The following is a 21,315-nucleotide window of genomic DNA, read 5'->3' as shown; positions in this document are numbered from 1 at the left end:
TTAAAATGGGCTTGGAAAGATTGTCTTGGACCTTTAAAATGGGCTTGGAAAGATTGTCTTTCCAACTGTGCGAGATAACCATATGCCTTACTAAGATGAGCTTCAGCCACCTTTTTCATGGTTAAACTTGGGGCAGAAAAAAATATCCCTAAGCATGTGAAGTTGTCCACCAGTTCTACTTGTCCCCTTTTTTTGGTAATTCATGCCTGCTCAACTTCTCCCCAATGGTATGAAAATTCATTACCTTCGTTTTGTTCATGTTTACTTGCAAATCCTTTTTGATCTCAAAAGGTCTCTCGTGCATCCAATTGGGATCTCATATGCATACAACAAAATAGCAACAAGAGTCTATGTCACCTTTTGGCCACTTATATGGTTTTTTTCCAGTTTCTTGTGCCCAAACGTGGCTAGTTTTTTGCGCCCAAATGTGGCCATGTGTGGATCTGAGTGTTTTGGTCCCAATTCCGCGCGTTCTGATGTGCCAGATTCGTGCCGGGAAATGCGAGTGCTGTACATGTTCCATGACCGGGAGGTTTGTCCATAAATCAAGTGGACATGCACACATGTTCGCATGCATGACATTGTTTTCGTGTGATCTGTATTTGTGTGTTTGCCTGCCATGAATGTCCAGTTCACGGGCCTCGGACACCTACCCGTGAACTGTGCGAGTGCCTTGTATTTTGATGTGTTTTGTGGCCTGTGGACAGGTGGTAGGTTTGCCCAAAACCTTTGTTATTTTTATTGAAATTTCTTTGTAATGTTATAACCTTTGCAGGTTCACATCTATTAGTAAGTGAGTGGACACTTATTAAATGTGCCCGGGGCCCAACCCAATGGGCACCCCCCTTGGGCACCTAAATGACCTAGGCATGTGGAGGACATCCTACCTATACATTGTAACCCTCGCACGTGTTATGGAGGTTGGTGGAGAATAAATAGAAGGCATGCAGGGCTGAATTTGCATCCACGAAAGGTCTTCGAAAAGAAGGCATGCCTCTTTGGAATCCATCGCTTTTGCTCATAGCTCCCCATATGCGGGTCGTTTTGCAAAACGGAAAGCATAGAAGCGACACACACCTACTTCTCGACCCACAGCCACCCTCCACTTTGATTATGCTGCTGGTCGAGTTGCTACAGGATCACCTACAGGGTGCTGGTCCACTGCTTTGGCCTGGTCGTACAGCTCCTACAATTGCTGAAACCTCTCTTCTACCTGCTGGACATTCCAAGCTCTTCAAACTGGGACACTACTATGATCTCTTGGCTGATGGCCGGCTGCTAAAACAGGTCGGACAGCATCTTCATCTTCCAATGAGACTTCCACCAAGAGTACCTAGTCCCAGCGCCAGCATGACCACCCCAGCATCGTGTGTGGACCTAGAAAGCCAATACTGTGACTGCTCACTTTAGTGAAGGGCGGGAGGATTTCTCGAGGGACATCGACTATGAAAGGAACTCTTCTTCAACCGTCTTGTTTGGTATTTGTATTCATTCCGTGTGTATTTATGGCAAATCTGGCCTAAAAGCCCGTGGAACAGTGTATAAACAAAATACTCCAATAATATACTTGGTATTTGGGGGGGGGATGCCGGCCGGCCCTAGTGTGGTGTTACTAAGCACTTTCTCTTTTCCAATTTTGTCTATGTCTTGAGCTGTTTTAAAAACCTTAAGTGTTTAAGTGTTGCTAAATCACGATACGGTGCCCAATACGTGCTTACACCTTGTGGGGTGCATTATAGTCAAGAGAACTAGCAAACAGCCCCCAACTGCCCCCACCCCCCCAAAGAGAAAAAAGAAAGGCGCTTATATTAAATTGGGATCTCATATGCATACAACAAAATAGCAACAAGAGTCTACCTCACAGGAGAATTAGCAAACACCCCCCAATCCCCCCGCCCCTCTCCCCCCTCCCCCCTCCCAAGAGAAAGAAAGACGCTTATACTAAATGTCTTCAAAAGACCCAAGGGGTCTATGAGACCAAACAAAGTGTTGCAATAGTTCCATGAGATAACTTAATCATGGAAAACACATAGCCAACTAGGTACGTGTACAATGATGATGAAAATAGGCATATTTGGATACATGTGAAAATTGTTTCTCTCCATATCATGGCATTATATGAGGAAGCTCATGTGTGTTTCATATCACCCTCATCCATCTAGGACATCCAGTGTTGCGTGCATGGAAGCCTTGCTGTACTTGATCCAGCCCTAAGCCTACTGATTAGAAACATCGCTGCAAACACAATGAATAGACAGCAGAGAGGAGAGAGAGATGAACTATATTTTCAGTATATTGATATGGTACAAAAAGATTTACATGTTTGTACAACTTCTATGGCCTTTGGGTTTCCAAAAGAGGATTGACTTCTAGACCAAAAGGACTGCCTATTGACTGACTAGGACGTGCCCCCAACTGGGGAATCAGATGAACTATGACTGAATGGTGCCTTTCTATGTACAGGCATTGGGAATTACCCTGCAACAGGCTGACTGCTGTCGGCTAGCAGAAATGAGCATAAAAATCACAAAATATTAATAAATGCTGCTGAATGTGTCTGTCTGATGCTTCTGGCTTGGCCGACTAGTTATGCACTGTAAACTCCTGCCTAAACAGGGATTAGCTATGCGATTAGCCATGTCCATGGCTGTGCACTTGACTTTTTCTCCTACTAAACTTGATGATGGGTTGGAAACCTATCATCCTTCCTCCTTGGACCACTGACTCTTTACTTTGACTACCTGGCGTTTGACACTTTTGATTGAAAACACTGTCATTCCTCAGATTCCACTCGAAGTCTGGTTAGAGCCACTCCAAGTTTGGTTAGAGAACTGTGCATCTGTTCCGCTTTGTCCCCATGATTGCAATCCCTTTCCCTTAACATAGCTATGGTCTCCTGTTGAGAATGATCATGCATGATGCTCCACTTTGGGAACTAATTTGAGAGCCAACGGTATGCTTCTTTGAGCACACAACTGGCATGTGACATATGCTTGTGCAGGTATCCTGGCCTCTAGAGTCTAGATGAATCCATCTACTGTAATCCTCAAGGAGTGTTACTCTGTAGAATTGTAGCTTTGTGGGCGCGAGCCATGTGCTGTGGGTGTGTAGGTTGAGGAGATCAGATCAAATGACTTGATTGGTATCCTGAAGGGTGAGATGGACGGAGGGGGCATCTAGGCTGTACTCAAAAGGTGGAAGACCATCCATGTGGAGCCCTTGTGTGAGGAACTAGTGGGTGACCCTAGCATACCATACCTGGTCATGCCCAAGCTGTTGAGAAGACTTCCAAGCAAGCCTGGGTAACTTGGAGTTGTGGAGGGTGTGGAGGTGATGTATGTATGTCACTGTTTGGGAAAGTGCATCTACCACCAGGGGGCTGCCTGGAACTCTGCCAAGACAATAGGGTGTGGTACCGATGGTTGCTCTGATTATGCGGGAGAACATCATGATGCGAAGCCTCTCAATCCTCCCCTAGGCCTCACCAAGGTCTGGCCATAGAAAGGGACCCCGTACATCACCATTGGGGTCACTAAGGTGTGGAAGAGCCATCCCTTAATGCTAGGGTCTTGAAAGTGTTTGAAAACACTTTCTCGAGGAGGGCTAGAGCTGCATAGCCTCTCGTCAAATTGGCCTGGGCTGTAGGGAAAACGGTGAAATCGGACCAGAGAAGGTGGCTCCTAAGTACACATGATGTGACAATATCCACAAGGTCTCCCATGTAGGAGAACTGATGTTTTGATGAGAAGTGTTACAGATCATAACCTTGGTCTTCTCAAGGTTAACATGAGGTCTTGTTGCTCACAAAGGTGTGCGATGCATCTAAGTTCGTTTGTAATCCCTCGGCTGAATCTGAAACGAGCACTATGTCATGTGCATTCAATAGGAGGGGGTTTGAGCACACTATCATATGCATACAATGAGGTACGCTTGTGGTCTCCCATGTAGGAGAACTGATGTCTTGATGAGAAGTGTCAAGATCATAACCTTGGTCTTCTCAAGGTTAACATGAGGTCTTGTTGCTCACAAAGGTGTGTGATGCATCTAAGTGCGTTTGTAATCCCTCGGCTGAATCTGAAATGAGCACTATGTCATATGCATTCAATTGGAGGGGGTTTGAGCACCATGTCATATTCATACAATGAGGTACGTGCTAGGGTTTTCAAAAGATAGATAGTAGAGCGTGGTGGAATCACACACACAGCACACACGAGAGTCCTAAACTACTGCTTTGTATTATGTACAAGAAAGACGTAATACAACTGAAATTCAAGTACAAGATGTGGCTGAGAATGTAGATGTCAAATCACAGCCCTGTGACCTACTGTACACTCTTGGCTAGCACTTTGCTTACAAAGAAACGTTCCATGAAGTCCCAACATTGAGGAAAGCAGTTGAATATGATGATTTGGCTACCTACATATATATATACACCAACATGGAAGAGTTGGTGACTCTCGTGAGTTAGTATCTGAACTCATGGAAGGGTTGGCGACCCTAGTGAGTGACTAAGGGTTGGTGACCCTGTGAACTCATATAAGAGTTGGTGACTCTAGTGAGTATTATCTCTACTCATGGAAGGGTTGGTGACCCTGGTGAGTATTGGAACTCGTGGAAGGGTTGGTGACCCTAGCGAGTGAAGTCTCGTGGAAAGGGGAAACTCTGGTGAGCATATTTGACTTTTGTACAAAGCGCATTGTAGAGCGCAAGTACGGGTCAAGAGATGGACATGTGAAGCATGTTTAGCTTGGGCATGTGTATGGATCATAGGGGTGGTGCCCTTATGCAGTCCAATGGCATCGCAAGATATTTTGTGGCTATGTATTTTGCCTATTCTCTTTTTGCAGGTACTTAAAGCTACTTATTGATTTATGATATTTGGGACACAGTTGGCTCTTATGCCTACGTCTGCGTATTATCAGAGTTGTTGACTCAGGATATGGCCAAAGTTTCTTTCTTCATATGATTGGTTCTTGTACCCGTATCTGACTTTGGATTGTGGATCTAGACTTATGACTTTAATGCCCGGAATTATGAAATGCTACTGATTGGCAGTGCATCTGCTATATTTGAAGAGTATTCTAGTGGCATCAGGCTTATACAGTTGCAGACAACTATTTTATAAGTCGGAGGGGATGTCACCATTTGGTCCCTTCACTAGTCTAGATCAGTGTTGTGGGGCAAGCCCCCACACAGAAAAAAACCAAGCTGAGAATGGGGATTTTCTACATGTAGTTCACACATCATTAAAACCTGGACATATAATTATTTTGGGCATGCACAAGTGGACAGAAGGAGGCACCTAGCTTTAGCTTGTGGAGCAAGCTGGGAAAAGCAAAGTCTGGGATATTTTGGGCATACTCAGCCACTTTTGTTATAAAGGAAAAGCAAAGCAGAAAGAGAGCTGGTCGACTTTATAAAAAGCAAGGAGGGGTTTTTGTTTTTGGATGATCATGTGCATACACCCTCAGCCGACTGCAGTTGCTCTTTGTCTCTCTTTTCTCAGCGCTGGTCGTACATTTGTCGCCCTCTGGTGGTTTTCTAGTGCTGGCCATACACAAGTCGACAGTTGCTGCTGGCAGTCTTTTCCCTCTCTGACCGCCTTCCTGCTGGTCATAAGGCCAGGCTGCACAGCACCTTCTCTCTTTGTCCTCTGTAAGGCAGCAGGTTGCCAGCCATGTACAGCATCTCCCAGCCAGCTCCAAGTCTGGCCGGCTGCTGGCGGTACGAACAGCCATACAACAGTCGAACACTAGTATCCGGACAGCAGCAGCTCAGTAGACAGGCTGTAACCATATAGCCACACGTGTGGTTAGGCAGGAAGAGTTGTCAACAGGCCGACAGTTGGATACCTCTCTCTGGTTCGACAGGCTGCAACAAGAACTGGTCATATGACAGTATCTCCCTCTCTCAATACAGCAGCTGTACAGCTGTGAGCTGTCCTCTGAGTCATCTCGCATGGAACATGACTTCTTTGGGCTGATTTGTGGCAACAACTGGGCTCATCTTTTGACTAAGAAAGCTTGGTCTTAGTCTTGCTGATGCTTTGTGGAAAATCCGGTGCAACAAGCACCTGCACCTTGAGTTCTTGTAAAAGCTTCTACTGAAATAAAGTTGTTCCTACAATATAAACCATATTCCTCTGTGTGGGTACCGAGTCTTCCCCAAAAACCATGGATCTTCATGCAATAGAGCTGGTACAACTGGTATAATGGTTGGTATAATAAGTACAAGGGTCGGTACAACAAGTACAATGGTTGGTACAGTAGGTACAAAGGCTGGCACAGCTGGTACAACTGGTACAGTGGCTGGAAAATCATAATGAAATGATTAAATCCCTTGCCTTCAGTATTTCTTCGCAATGGAAGCCTTCAAAACAGTCCCCAACAACCGGTATACTTCATGGGCAGCCTGAGAGAGAGATGTATATCAGGTAGATCCATGTATGCTGACTAGTTGAAGTGTTGCCCTCTCTTTAGATCAAGTATCTCCGCCATGGGGCTGTCTAGAATGGAGAGGTCGTAGAAGCGAGGTAGGCGCCTCCGATGCCGAGCAATAATGGCTCTGATCTGGCGATGGTGAGGATGCCGTGGTCGGGATCCTGGTGGGCGTGGCCGATGAGCACGACATAATATAACTGCTCTATCAGTGGTGACTCCCTGGGAGCGTGGTTGGTGCCCTAATGGCCCAATGGAGGAGGTATCAGGAGGTGTGTGGGCTGGGTTGTTGGTGCCGAAGAAAAAAGTGCCAGGGTCCTCTGTCTAGGTATATCATGGCTCGGCCTCCTATCTGCCCAAGAGGGTCATCATTAGGGAGAGTAGCCATCATTAGGGTAGCCTGTAGCGGTGGTAGAGAGCCATAACCTTGGAGTAGAGAACCACCAAGAATAGAGAGGAGTTGCCAACATGGTAGATGCCACGTAGACATTCTGTACAGAAGGTGCAGGACCTGGGATGGTGAACTGGTCCCATGTGAGCCCAGTCCGGGACGAGTCAGCCAGGGATCCATCTCAGTCGTCCGAGGTCAGGTGTGCATTGTCCTGCACATGAGTCCAAGGTCAGGTGTGCATTGTCCTGCACATGAAGCAGTGCCAGTCCGCGCTGTGAGTCTCCCTCTGGAATGATGTCAGATGTGCTGTGTATCTGGTTTGCAACTGGATGCCAGGCCTCTGTAGGCATGTAGGTTGCATGTAGAGATGGGGCCAGCCCATAGGGCTACCCCAGTGTAGGTGTTTGCATTGGCATAATTAGTATGGGCATGGGGGAGGCATAGAACCACCCCCAAGGGGCCAGGAGGGCCCAAGACTATGCCCACCAGCCAAGGCAAGGGCTGGAGGGGCAGTCGGCCAGCTCCAGACCCTCTGGACAGGCAGCCGACAGAGGGTATAAGCCCTGGACAGAAGGCGGCCAGGTGTGGGGGGCAGTCCCACACCTATGCGTTGAATGCCCAGCAGCCAGGAGGCTGTCCAGGGGTCATGCGCAGGCTGGACAGGCTCCAAACAGGTGTGAAAAACACTTTATTAAAGTGTGAACACATTTAAGTGCAAGACTCAGTCGTGGGTCTTCAGTAAACCAGCCGACTGCATGTTTTGGGAAGTATAAAAGCCCAGCCCATAGTTTCATTAGAAGCATCTCACAATTCACCAAGAGCCTCAAGCATTCAAGGGCCAGGACAGCCAAGGGTTTGCTAAAGCTAAGGGGTGAAGGACTGAATTTCAAGGGCAGGTTTTCCAGCCAAGAAAAGGTCAAGTACTTTGTATTTGTTTTCAGATTTACATCATTCTAATAAAGCAAATACACCATCCGTGGTGGGGGCCCTACAGAGGGTAATTGGGACCCAATACTGTGTCCTCTCCATCTCCCCTTTCTCTCTCTATTTTTCTGCACATCGTCTTTCAGTTTGTGCGTTAATTCCGTCGCGAAAAGAGTGCTGTTTTCTGAGTTTTGAAGTACCGATCCTTCTCCGAAGCTTCCGCATATTACAGTTCCCCTTCTGCTTAACTTGACGGAAGCTGCATAGCCTCCAAATAATCCGTCAATAAAGCCGGATAGTCCTCGAAGAATTCTTTGTCGAGCCATACCGCTTCATGAGTTCCTCGGTCCTGAAACTTCGTGAGGAACTGTCGTAGTCTTCGGCCTGAGCCATGCTTGAAACGGTGCAGAAGGATCTGTTCTGGAACCATTACTTCGGCTTCATCAATGATGTCTGGTTCCGCTTCGTCTTTGACCTCTGAAGGGGGTGGACCTGCATATGGCTTTAACCAACTGACATGAAATACATCGTGCATAGTCCAACTCGGAGGTAGCTTTAACTGCATAGACACCTCATTAATCTTTTTCCGGATGGGGAATGGTCCGAAGCTCCTGAAAGACAACTTTGGGCATCGCTTGCCCACCTGCTTTAATCTTTGCTTCATAATCCGAAGATATACCCAATCTCCTTCCGAAAACTTCATGTCCCTTCGGTCTTTATTGGCCTGTCGAGTGTAGGCCTCTTGCGCTTTAGCCAATCTGTCTTTAACGGACTCTAGTATCTCCTGGTAAGACTCCGTCACTCTGTTCGCCTCCGGTACTGAAGACGAGGTCCTGGTTAACAACGACTGGAAAGGCCTTCCAAACGCTGCCTCATATGGAGTCCTGCCAATAGCTGAAGAAAAAGAGTCATTCAGAACAGCTTGAACTAAAGGCAAAAACGATTCCCACTTACCTTGCTGATCGTGGACATAACACTTCAGCACATCAAAGGCCAACTGGTTGTATATCTCTGTCTGGCCATCTGTCTGTGGGTGGAATGCACTGGAAAAATTCAACTTAGTACCAAAATTATCAAACAATGCCCTCCAAAAATGACTGGTAAACTTGGCATCTCGGTCTGACACTATGGTCCTAGGAATCCCACCAATCGGGTACCAATGCCGAATAAAAAGCTGGGCAACATCTTCGGCGGTCACATTGGCCCTGCAAGGAATAAGCATCACAAATTTGCTGAACCTGTCAACAATAGTCAAACACTGTGTATTACGCTTACTCGGACTGGGAGGCAGATTTGTGACAAAGTCCATCGAAATGTCTTGGAAAGGACCCTCAGGAATTGGCAAAGGCTGTAACAACCCTATCTTCTTTCCACGAGGAGCTTTCACCTTTTGACAAATGTCACAGCGTTGTACATAAGTAAACACATCACGCCTCATCTTTGGCCAATAGTATTGCCGTTCTAACTTCTCCAGAGTCGAATTCATGCCCCTATGACCACCTGTAATGGCGTCATGGGCATCATGGAGAAGAGCTGCCCGGAATGATTTCATGACGCACAGTCGGCCTTTGTAGTAAAGCCAACCATCGCGTATCAGAAAATGGCATGGTCCTGTGGCATCCAATGCCTGTTCCCACTGTGTACCGAATTCCTCGGAATCCGCGTACGTGTGCTTCATGTCTTCTAGTCCTGTACCAACAAGGTCCAGTCTAGTGGTCTGAATCGCAGATACTTGTCCCTTCCTGCTCAAAGCATCGGCCACTGGATTGGCCTTTCCTGGAAGGTACTCAATCATGCCACCAAACTGCTGGAATATCTGACTCCAGCGGTGCTGTCGATCACTCCACTGTGCACTGGGCATCGTCTGAATCCAGCGCAATGCCTGATGGTCAGTGCGAACCTCGAAGTCACGGCCATACAAGAAATGTTTCCAATGTTTCAAGGCCTGAATGACTGCTAGGAGTTCACGATCGTAGACTGAGTAATTCTTTTCGGCGGGCAGTAACTTACGAGACATGTAAGCTACTGGATGACCATTCTGTTGCAATACACCGCCAATTGCGATGTTACTCGCATCGGTGATCACCTGAAATGGTTCGTCCCACGAGGCAAGGGCTAAACAAGGCGCTTCTGACAAAGCCACCTTGAGGTTCTGGAATGCCTCCAACGCTCGTGGAGTCATTCGAATCTTTTGCCTCCTTGTTTTCACTCCCTTTAGCAGATCGGTGAGGTCTGCCGAGAGATCAGAAAACTTATCAATGTGGGTGGAATATGCCTGGCATATACCCACAAATGATCTAATGTCATAAGCAGTCTGAGGTACTTCCCAGTTCACAATCTCGGCCACTTTAGCCGGATCAAGTCGAATGCCTTCGGCACTGATTATATATCCCAAGTAATGTACCTGGAACAGATAAAATTCTGACTTCTTTTCATTGATATAGAGCTCGTTGCTTTCCAGCAACTTAAGGACTTTCTCCACATCAATGTCATGCTGCTCAACTGTAGCTGAAAATATGAGTATGTCGTCCAAAAAGATGAACACACACACTCCAATCAACTCCCGGAAAATACGCATCATCATGCGGTTAAATGTAGCTGGGGCGTTCGTCAATCCAAATGGCATAACCACAAATTCATAGTGGGCCCGTTCTGTACGGAAAGCTGTCTTGGGGATGTCCCCCTCAACAATCCGAACCTGGTGGTACCCACTCTTTAAATCCAATTTAGAGAACACCTTAGCTCCATTCAGCCTCTCCAGAATATAGTCAATTCGAGGCATCGGGAATCTGCTCTTGATAGTCAGCTTGTTGAGTGCACGATAATCGACACACAACCGAGAAGACCCATCTTTCTTCTTGACAAATAAGATCGGTGCTGCAAACGGCGACACGCTGGGGCGGATGAAGCCAGCTTGCAACAATTCTTGGAGTTGGCGGTCCAACTCCGATTCCATTGCCTTAGAAAGGCGATACGGAAACTTGCTCGGGGGTTCCGAGCCTGGGAGGAGGTCAATCTTGTGATCCTCCGGTCTGGACGGGGGAAGCTGGGGAGGGAGACTGTCCCGAAGAAAAATCTTCTGGAACTTTTCGTGGAGAGCCGAGTACTTCTCGGAAGCACTGGCCACCGTCTGGGCGGTCTGGATGTAAATCATCGCACACTGTGCGCCTTTCCTGACTGCTCGCTTAGCCTGCAAGTGGCTTATGAGCGGAAAGTTTGGAATACCTGGCTCACACTTAATGGTCACAGGGGTGTTTGACACATTCCGATCAATCTGGAACGTGTGCTTGTCCCACTTGACATCAGGAAGGAACTTGTGAAACCACTGGATACCCAAAATTATGTCTGCTCCTACAAGAGGGGCAACCATAAAGTCACGCACAAACTCTATGCCCTGAATGACTAATTTAGCACCTAGAGCTTCATACTTGACGCTCGTAGTCATACCTGTGCTAAAACCCTCAACTTGTTTGTCCACCGGAGTGAGCTCGAAGCGGGCACGCCTAGCGGCCTCTTCCGTGATCACATCCTCCGTGCTGCCGCTGTCAAACAAGACAACGACTCTCTGGCCACCTATGTAGCCAAAGGACTTGAGCAATTCGTTGCGCTCATACTCCTGGTCATGGGCGCCCTTCTGCTTATCTTCGAGCTCCCGGCTAATAATTGCTCCTACTGAAGCACCGGGGTTTGAAGAACTAGGGGTCGCCGCTGGGGTCTGTGTGGGAGCTGTGCTCACCACGGAAGCTGTGGAGGCGGCGGCGGGCTTTGGAGGCTTCTTCGGACAATCCCGAGAAGTATGTCCTTTTGTGTGACAAAAGTAACATCTACCCTCCTTCCTGTACTGAGCAAGCTCCTCAGCACTCAACTTGCCACCTGTCTTGCCTGCCTCCGCTTTCTGGTCTGGAGTAAGCTTAGACGCATTGTTCGAGTTCTTGGAGCCAGAGGCTCCCGGGCTCTGTCCTGGGGAAGACCCCGTCTGGTTCTGGCTTTTGCCCCCCGAGGCGTTAGCCTTGGGAGAAGCCGGCTGGGAAGTCTTGGGCTTGCCACCATTGTGTTTCATTTCTGCACTCTGCGCAAGCGAGAGTGCGTCCTCAAAGGTGGCTGGTCTAAACATACGCACCTCCCATTGGATTTGCGTGTCCAGGCCATACAAAAACTGCCCTTTCTTGTCCGCATCAGATAAGCCTAATTGTAGACACAAGGTCGAAATTCTATTGGCAAACTGAAGGACTGGTTGCGCGTTCTGACGCGCTCCCCTGAACTCGTCTTCGAGTCGCTCAAGGTAGTGGGGCGGTAAAAACCGCTGCTTAAGGTCACGGACGAACTCGTCCCACCCATAAGCTGCCATACCTGATCTGGTGTGGGCATGAGCCCACTGAGTCCACCAAGGAATGGCCTCACCTTCCAAATACCAACTGGCTAAGATCACTTTGTCAATATCTGATTTCCTAACTGCGGCAAAGTAAGCTTCAAATTGATGTAACCATGAATACAGAGTAGTGGGATCGAGTTTACCATTATACTTACTGAAGTTCATTTTCTCGGGAAAATGATTCGAGGGCGCCGCCGGTGTCAATCTGGCGTCCAAAGCTTGGAGGTAACGCTCGTGTTCCACTCGTCGCATGGCTTCGTCTTCTCGTTGTCGAATCTCCAATGCCCGTATCTGCCTCTCAAGCAAGGAGCTTGACTGCGGCTGTGACCCCTCGAGAGGGTCCCTGTGACGAGGATCTGGTATCTGGGGTACGGAAGGAGAGGGAGGAGGAGATGGAAAACGCGACACTGGAGAGCGAGAACGCTCCTCCAGAGCCAAAATCCGCGCCTTCTGCTCGTCCAACTTGGTTGTCTGGTCTGCGATTGCTCGCATCATCTGCTGGAACATGTCTTGTACACTCAAGCCGGGTGCCCTAGCTGGGCTGCCTGGTGCACTCTGGTCCCATGGTTCTGGTTCTCTCTCGTCGCCAAAGCTCGCCATAGCGGGAATCTGCAATTCCTTTCCGGAACGCAATCTGACCATCCACTGTCTGTGTGGGAGACTTCCGGAGGCTTCCGGAGGCTAAAAACCAACCGTCCTTCGAGGGACAGGAGTCACTCCGAAAGGGGTAGTCCACCGGCGTCTAAAAACCAACCACACGAGCGAAAAATTTTCTGGTTTTCTTTGCTGAATCTTCGTCCTTGAAGTAGGCTCTGATACCACTGTAATATGCGGAAGCTTCGGAGAAGGATCGGTACTTCAAAACTCAGAAAACAGCACTCTTTTCGCGACGGAATTAACGCACAAACTGAAAGACGATGTGCAGAAAAATAGAGAGAGAAAGGGGAGATGGAGAGGACACAGTATTGGGTCCCAATTACCCTCTGTAGGGCCCCCACCACGGATGGTGTATTTGCTTTATTAGAATGATGTAAATCTGAAAACAAATACAAAGTACTTGACCTTTTCTTGGCTGGAAAACCTGCCCTTGACCTTCAGTCCTTCACCCCTTAGCTTTAGCAAACCCTTGGCTGTCCTGGCCCTTGAATGCTTGAGGCTCTTGGTGAATTGTGAGATGCTTCTAATGAAACTATGGGCTGGGCTTTTATACTTCCCAAAACATGCAGTCGGCTGGTTTACTGAAGACCCACGACTGAGTCTTGCACTTAAATGTGTTCACACTTTAATAAAGTGTTTTTCACACCTGTTTGGAGCCTGTCCAGCCTGCGCATGACCCCTGGACAGCCTCCTGGCTGCTGGGCATTCAACGCATAGGTGTGGGACTGCCCCCCACACCTGGCCGCCTTCTGTCCAGGGCTTATACCCTCTGTCGGCTGCCTGTCCAGAGGGTCTGGAGCTGGCCGACTGCCCCTCCAGCCCTTGCCTTGGCTGGTGGGCATAGTCTTGGGCCCTCCTGGCCCCTTGGGGGTGGTTCTATGCCTCCCCCATGCCCATACTAATTATGCCAATGCAAACACCTACACTGGGGTAGCCCTATGGGCTGGCCCCATCTCTACATGCAACCTACATGCCTACAGAGGCCTGGCATCCAGTTGCAAACCAGATACACAGCACATCTGACATCATTCCAGAGGGAGACTCACAGCGCGGACTGGCACTGCTTCATGTGCAGGACAATGCACACCTGACCTTGGACTCATGTGCAGGACAATGCACACCTGACCTCGGACGACTGAGATGGATCCCTGGCTGACTCGTCCCGGACTGGGCTCACATGGGACCAGTTCACCATCCCAGGTCCTGCACCTTCTGTACAGAATGTCTACGTGGCATCCAAGTGCGGGATGCACGTGACACCTAAATTAAGAGAGGGCTCCAATTTATAGATTTGGGCCTCCCTTTAGCTAAAATGGCAAGAGAAGGCTATAATGACAAGTGGAGAGCCACACAATAGTTGAAGTGATAAGTGTGAGGCCACTTGTCTCACTTTGATCCACTTTCTTGCCACATGTCCCAATCTAAGAGATGGGTCGTTCCATAAACTTTATCTCTAAAAATATGCCAATTGGTAGCCCATTTGTCATATGTACTTTGGCAACTCTTGGTATTTGCTCACTTCTAGATGTAATGATGCGAACAGAATTTCCATTAGAGTTGGGCAAAAAATAGCAACTCGGAGTGCGAGCCTTTGTATTCGAGGATAATCCCCCATTCCCAAAGCTTGTACTTTCCAAATATTTAGACGTCTTGGAGTCCACCAGATCCCTTTCATACTAGGAAATGTCCAAGTTGGTGACATTCTCCCCAGCTTCTTAAAAGTTGCCCGCAACTTTAAGCTTTAAGCCATATATCCAAGATATAAGCCAACTGTGTCTCAATAACCAATATCCATGAATATACATTGGACATGGTCATAAAAGCCAACCGTCTCTCCATAGAGAACATACTAGATACGGGCACAAGAGCCAACCATGTCTCCGAACATGCCAAATCCATAATCCATAAGATCCATGCCACCGTATAATCTAGTAACAAATAAGCTCAAGGCACACAAACAGGTGCCAATCCACATGACCCTTGGCATAGACATAAGTCCCCTGCCAACCAGGTATCATGTCCACTCTACTAGTTGCACCTCGTGTTTGTACTCTGACCACTCACCTCGGATGAGAGGTGGGCTCAAGTAATAAGATAAAACAATCACTTGTCCCAAGCATAGATAGCCTGGTGCTCCATAAGCATTTATTGCTACACATAGTTTATAGGCATTTCGGCCAGCTCTAGAAATTTAGAGAGAAATCCTCAATCCATGAGATAACCATGAGTTCCATAAGTCCAATGCATCCCAAATAAAGGGAGCCAAAAAGAATAATCCATCCCAGTAAAAGGGAGCCACAAACATAATTCATACACTTGAGGATAGATCCAAATTCCTAGAAAAAAAGTCCAAGAATCCATGACATGTATACCATGAACCTGTATACCATACTTCCATAAGGAAGTCCAATAATGCATGGAGAAGATCCATAATCCAAAGGAAGTCCACCTGTCCATAAAGAAGCTCCATAACCGATGGATGTCCATAACCAAAGGATGTCCACAAGGAAACTCCATATCCAAACTCAAGTATGCACCGTAGAATCACTATATGAGAACGACATACCAAACAACCACTATATGAGAACGACATGCCAAACAATGTATAGAAAGAGTGCTCAGGCACAAGTCTCGAGAGTACTCTTCCTCCATCACATATCATGGACTAGGTGACAACCAATTGGCCTTACATGAATACACACATGTACTTAACCAACCAAGTCCCCGTTCATGAAGCTATACCAAAGGATGTTTCCAGGCAAGTAGATCCAATGGAAAGCCAATCCTCCAGGCGTTGACGTTTCTAGGAAAGTACACGAGGTGCTATGTGAACACTTTTCCAGCCCTAAAAAGGGACTTTTTGGTTATTTTACATTTAATATTTTTGGGTTTTTTGTCTTGGCTGCTGGCCTACACCTTTATGGTGACCGACCAGCACCCCCCTTTACTATAAATAGCATTGCCCATACCGCATCATCCATGTTCCACTTCATCGCCATATCAGGTACCACCTAGCCACCTACAAGTAGAGGCTCATATCTGCGTTTTCCTCTGTTGGTCCAGGCCGCCTTCTGCAGGGCTTACATCAGCCAACATCAGGCTATTTTCTTGGCGCTTACATCAGGCCTTCTTCTGCTCACATCTGCGTTTTACTTCAACACTTGTCAGCGCCTACATCAGAGCATACATCAGCATTTATACATCAGCTTGCATCAGTGTTTTTGCTTCAGCAGATATCTGCGTTTTTCTGCAGCATACATCAGCACTATACATCAGCCCACCTCTGCGCTTACATCAAGCTTACGTCAGGGTTTATATCAGCGTTTATCTCAGCCTTCTTCAGCACGTACATTAGGGCTCACATCTAGCATATCTTGTGTGTTTTGGCACAGCCCTTGGGACAGCAACCCTCTCTACTTCGGGACAGCAGCCCTCTCTGCTACTTCGGGACAACAGCCCTCTCTGCTACATTGGGATGGCAGCCCCCTCTGCTACATCGGGACAGCAGCCCTCTCTGCTTCAAGTACGCAGCACCCGTGTCACCAGAGCTTGCACCACTTGGGACGACAGCCCTCTCTGCTCTAGGTACGCAGCACCCGTGTCATTAGAGACTGCACCACCATCATCGTCATCGACGTTACCTTTTTCCGCTGCCACTATCACCTCGGAGTGCTTTGCCACACATCGACGCAAGCCTTCGTCATTGACCGTGCTTCGTCCTTCTCTGCTTCAGCACTAGTCTTCTTTTTGCTCAGTCACCTCTCATATGAGGGCTGTTGTACATATCTGCACTCACCTTTTTATATATATTCACTCACATATTTCATGCCGTGTGGTTTTACTCTGATCTCTCGTATATATGGTCCTTCCGTCCCTTTGCCCTCACACGCTAGACCCAGTGGAGAGGCAATCCTCCAAGCGTTTCCGGGCATGTACACATCGGCACAAGTCCCAGTAGAAAGCCAAGTCCACGAGATATTCCGGGTGTGAATACATCAAGTGCCAGTGGAACATCTAATCCAAAACATGACATTCCAAGCATGAATACGTCAAGTCCCAATGGAAGATCGTGTCCACAGTATCACATGACAGGCATCAATCCCATGCATAAGCATAAACCAATAGCCATGGATGCCAGTCCAATGCAGAGACATAGTGAGAAAATCATGTACAACACAATTCAAATGAACTCACCAAACTATGAAGTCTTTTCGATCATAGTTGTTGATAGAAAAATCCATAAAAGCAGCATATCCATGAGGTATCCAAATATTTTTTCTCTATAAACTTCGATAGATTCGTCCATAGAAATTGCTTGTAAGGCCCAATATCTATATAAATCTCGTCCAAGACAAAAATCTCCATAGAGACATCCAAATAATTCATGAACGTGGTCCATAGTTCAAATAACAATCGCTTCCATAGAGTAACACATCATATCCCTTCCGTGGAAGGTCATAAGAAACCATATAGTAGCCATGTAGACCAAGCTTATCAATGCTTTCTTGAAACACACTCGAGAAAACATACCATTTTCTCCTTGCAAAGATACAAGGGTATTGGCCACAACCTTAAACATATGCCACTTAATCCACGAAGCTATAAAAGAGAGATGTGCACAACTAACAACACATAGAGGCTGGAATGGGGTGAACAACCCCCCCCCCCCCCCCCCCCCTTTGGAGGATTTTATTACCCAAGGAGAAAATATCATGTACAAGCTTTGAGGGCCTTACTCTCCCAACGGGAGATGCTAGATTATCCATATACAAATGCCATAACACAGCCCAACATGAGGCAACCATAAGATTCAGTCAATACTCAGGCTATAGAAATGCCGAGCCAACAATACAAACCATATTCCTCTGTGTGGGTATTGATTCTTTCCCAAAAAACACAGGTCTTCATGCAATAGAGTTGGTACAACATGTACAATGGCTGGTACAATAAGTACAAGGGTTGGTACAACAAGTATAGCAGTTGGTATAATAGGTACAAGGGCTGGTACAGCCAGTACAATGGCTTGTGTACAGCCGGTATGGTGGTTGGTACAACAAGTACAGTGCTGGAAAATCATAATAAAATGATTAAATACCCTTGCCTTCAATGTTTCTTCGCAATGGAAGCCTTCAAAACAGACTCCAAAAGCCGTATACTTTAGGGGCAGCCTTCAAGAGAGAGAGAAAGAGAGCAGCCATCAATAGGGCAGTCTGTAATGGCGGTAGAGAGCCATAATCTTGGAGTAGAGAACCACCAAGAATAGAGAGGAGTTGCCAAAATGGTAGAGGCTAGTTTGCAGTAGTAGAGCCTACCTAAATGAAGAGAGAGGCTCCAATGTATAGATTTGGGCCTCCCTTGAGCTAAAATGGCAACAGAAGGCTATAATGACAAGTGGAGAGCCACACAATAGCTGAAGTGATAAGTGTGAGGCCACTTGTCTCACTTTGATCCACTTTCTAACAAGTGTGAGGCGACTTGTCTCAAACTTTCTCTCTAAATATATCCCAATTGGTAGCCCATTTGTCATAGGTACTTTGGCAACTCTTGGTATTTGCTCAATTCTAGATGTAATGATTCGTACAGAATTGCCATCAGAGTTGGGCCAAAAATAGTAACTCCTAAATTTTAGGAGTGTGATCCTTTGTATTCGAGGATAATTTCCCATTCCCAAAGCTTATATTTAGATGCCTTTGTGTCCACCAGACCCCTTTCATACTGGGAAATGTCCAAGCTGGTGACAAATGTTTTTTTGAGTATTTGGGATAGTAGCTTCTTCCTATATGTATAGACGTCTATGTGCCCGTCTTCATTTGGCACTTCTAGTTTCTTGATTGACTTGGGATTATTTTTCAAGGAGTTTGCCTTGAATTACTTATGTTTTATTATACATAATAGAAGGCTCCTTAAAAAAAGTGGTAATGTGGTTGGCTATATTATGTTGTATTTCAAAATTTGTTCGCTTCTCTTAATGGATGTGCTGATAATTGATTGTGCAGGTAACTTCCTATCTTCAAGAGGTTGCCCCACAGCTCCTAAACCGTGTTGAGCTTTACACTGGAACAATGCCAATCTTTGATGTGTTCAACCTTGAAGCTGAGATTGACAGACTTCTAAACGAAAGGTGTGTGTTCATCTTTATTGCGTTTGTTCTTAATAGTCAATCTATATTATCTTAAATTAATATAAATAGAACACACACACTTTTTTTTTGAAACCACTGCTTCATTAAGGATTGTATGTTACATTCATAGCTGTCCCAATGTGGGACAACTACTACTCAGATATCTGAAATAGTGGTAAAAGACTTCCAGTTGTTGAGAGGAAAGGTCTCCGAGGTCAAAAGAATCTCGGAGTGAAAGGTAAAGAGACCTCCTAAAAACAGGAAAGCATATGATCTCATCATGGTAGAAAATCAACTGATTTCATGCATGGTAGGTTGTCCACAAAGCCCAGTATCTAGTCTAGTAAAGGAAAACCGTGTAATTTGGCAAAGGCGAAGAAAGGCGGCCGAACATCCAGAAGAATTTCTCAAAGTTGTTGTTGGAAAATCACAATCTCAAGTGCCGTGAGAGCTTGTTTGTCTAGGAGAGCTTGAGAAGAAGGGAATCACCATAACAAGTGAATAAATGTTTCTTAGCGACGAAAACACCTCTTGCAAGAGGCGGGTGCAATGTTTCCTTTAGCTAAGAAGGTGCCACTTGGAATGCACCTACAATGCATCTCGACAAGAAAAATCGTTCGAGAGGCAATTTGCTCTTCCAAACTGAAGTCAAAGCGGCGTTCCACCAGCGAAGAGGTTTGTTTACATGCCACAACTGATTTGCATGTGTTTGTATCCAAGGTTGAGGGAGAAAAATTTTATAATCTCTAGCTACCGTGAGGTGATAGAAAGAGAAAGGAGAGTAACCTGGAAGTTGCCTATCAAATTTCTAGTCTCTTAATCTTTCCTTGTCCTCAAGTGAAGGCATCGGCTTAAAATCATGCAATATAGAAATTACTTCATGGCATACATGCGTGTGATGCATAACCAGATTATATCTTCTGATAGCCTGTGGAAAAAGAAATACATTGCCTTGATCATCAACATCATCAACTGAGCATACACCAAAGTTGGAGAGGAAGTATGCTTTTTTGGAGTGCAGCCAATGAATGCTGAAAAGCCCTACTCCAATGAATACTTTCTTTTTACAAAGAGTTGCCTCTATCTGGGGGTCTGCCCGTCCAAGAAAGATGACAAAGAAGCATTTGCCAGTCATGTATAAGCTTGGTGGAATAAGGGTAGCTCACAAGCCGGCCTTCAAATCTTCCAAATATGATGTCTTGATGGGAAACTATCCTATCCCCAAAAGCGTTTGTTTTCATTGTCCAAATCAAACGTGCCAGCATCAAAGTCCAAGGTTGCTTTTGGTGAAGGAATTCAAGAAGTAGAGTTGCCTTTCTTGTAATGACATGGTAGCATATTCAGGCCTCCATGCATTTTGGGAGTGCATACAAGTTCTTTTTTGACCAGTCTGATGGCCTTTCTATGTGTTTTTGTCTGCCATAAACATTCTAAAGCTTTGGACATCCGACATGAAATTGTTAATATCCTTATTTGACCAAGGCACAAGAGGCAAGTGGAACTGAACATAGGCCGTGATGATGGATTGGACAATATGCAATGGTACATGCAATGGCCATGTTGATAGTTTCCAATACTCAATCTTATGATTCAGCTTATCCATAACCCATGGCCTTTGTTGCTTGAGACTCTTTTCATCCAGTAGGATATCCAAGATGCCATACTATTTGGTCTGGAGGCAATATGAAACTTGGCCAAAGAATGGAATGCCAGGCACATTCTTTAAGAGGCAACAGCTTCGACTTGGTAAAACTATCCTTCAATCCAGCAGCTAATCCATAGAGCTTCAACGCATTCATGATTGCATTGACATCATGTTGTGTGTTCGTGGGAAAGAAGAAGGAATCATTTGCATACGCTTGACTAACAAATTGATTGGATCCTGTATAAGTGCAATTATTTTCTCAATTTGTAAGGTTGAGTATATTTCAATCTTATAAAGGTAAATTTTTCCATCACGTTAGTGGTGATGCAAATTCTCCAAGAATTTTGGTCCAATTGGTGACCAATGGCGGTTTTTTATGATGATGTCTTTTGAGGGTGTGTATACCCAATGGCTATTAATGAAAGTATTTTTGTTTTGTGATTTTTTGGTCTTTTCCAATACATATATTGTTGTTTAGTTATTTGTTTTCTCTTTCTGATTTTGTTAATAATGGTGATTTGCGCTTGTTGGTTGGTTGGTTGGTTGCTTGTATACTTGCTTGTTTAGTTTAGGGTAGCTCTGTATTCAGTTTTGTATTTTTTTCCATCATGAGACATACCATGAATAGCATTGTATTTCTTTGGTCTCATAGACCCATTGGGACTTTAGATTGGGAGGATTTGACATTTGTAAAGACAAGTAAAATATTTGAAAATGATAGAAAACTCAAAAAGTATAAATTATCTTTCATAAGGTTCTTAAAAACTT

At 46.0% G+C, this 21,315-nt stretch overlaps 1 protein-coding gene across 5 annotated transcripts in view; it reads left to right on the top strand.

The window, feature by feature from the left end:
* Positions 1-21,315, top strand: part of LOC147635195 (ribonuclease E/G-like protein, chloroplastic) — a 79,240-nt gene that overhangs the window by 7,151 nt on the left and 50,774 nt on the right. For 4 of the 5 annotated variants that reach the window (XR_015266612.1, XR_015266611.1, XM_086802404.1 and 1 more), the window contains one exon: positions 18,778-18,902. Coding sequence is in view for 3 of the 5 variants with exons in the window: in XM_086802404.1 (XP_086658530.1) it covers positions 18,778-18,902 (125 nt within the window). In the remaining 2 variants the exon portion in view is untranslated. Of the gene's footprint in view, positions 1-775; positions 1,682-18,777; positions 18,903-21,315 lie in introns of those variants that run through there. The other variant, XM_086802406.1, reaches the window with a different exon arrangement.

Source organism: Cibotium barometz, chromosome 9 (assembly GCF_041138505.1).
Source record: "Cibotium barometz isolate CiBa-2024 chromosome 9, ASM4113850v1, whole genome shotgun sequence".
NCBI lineage: Eukaryota > Viridiplantae > Streptophyta > Polypodiopsida > Cyatheales > Cibotiaceae > Cibotium > Cibotium barometz.
Note: the sequence above shows the minus strand (reverse complement) of the source record. Positions and strands in the feature narration are given on the sequence as shown.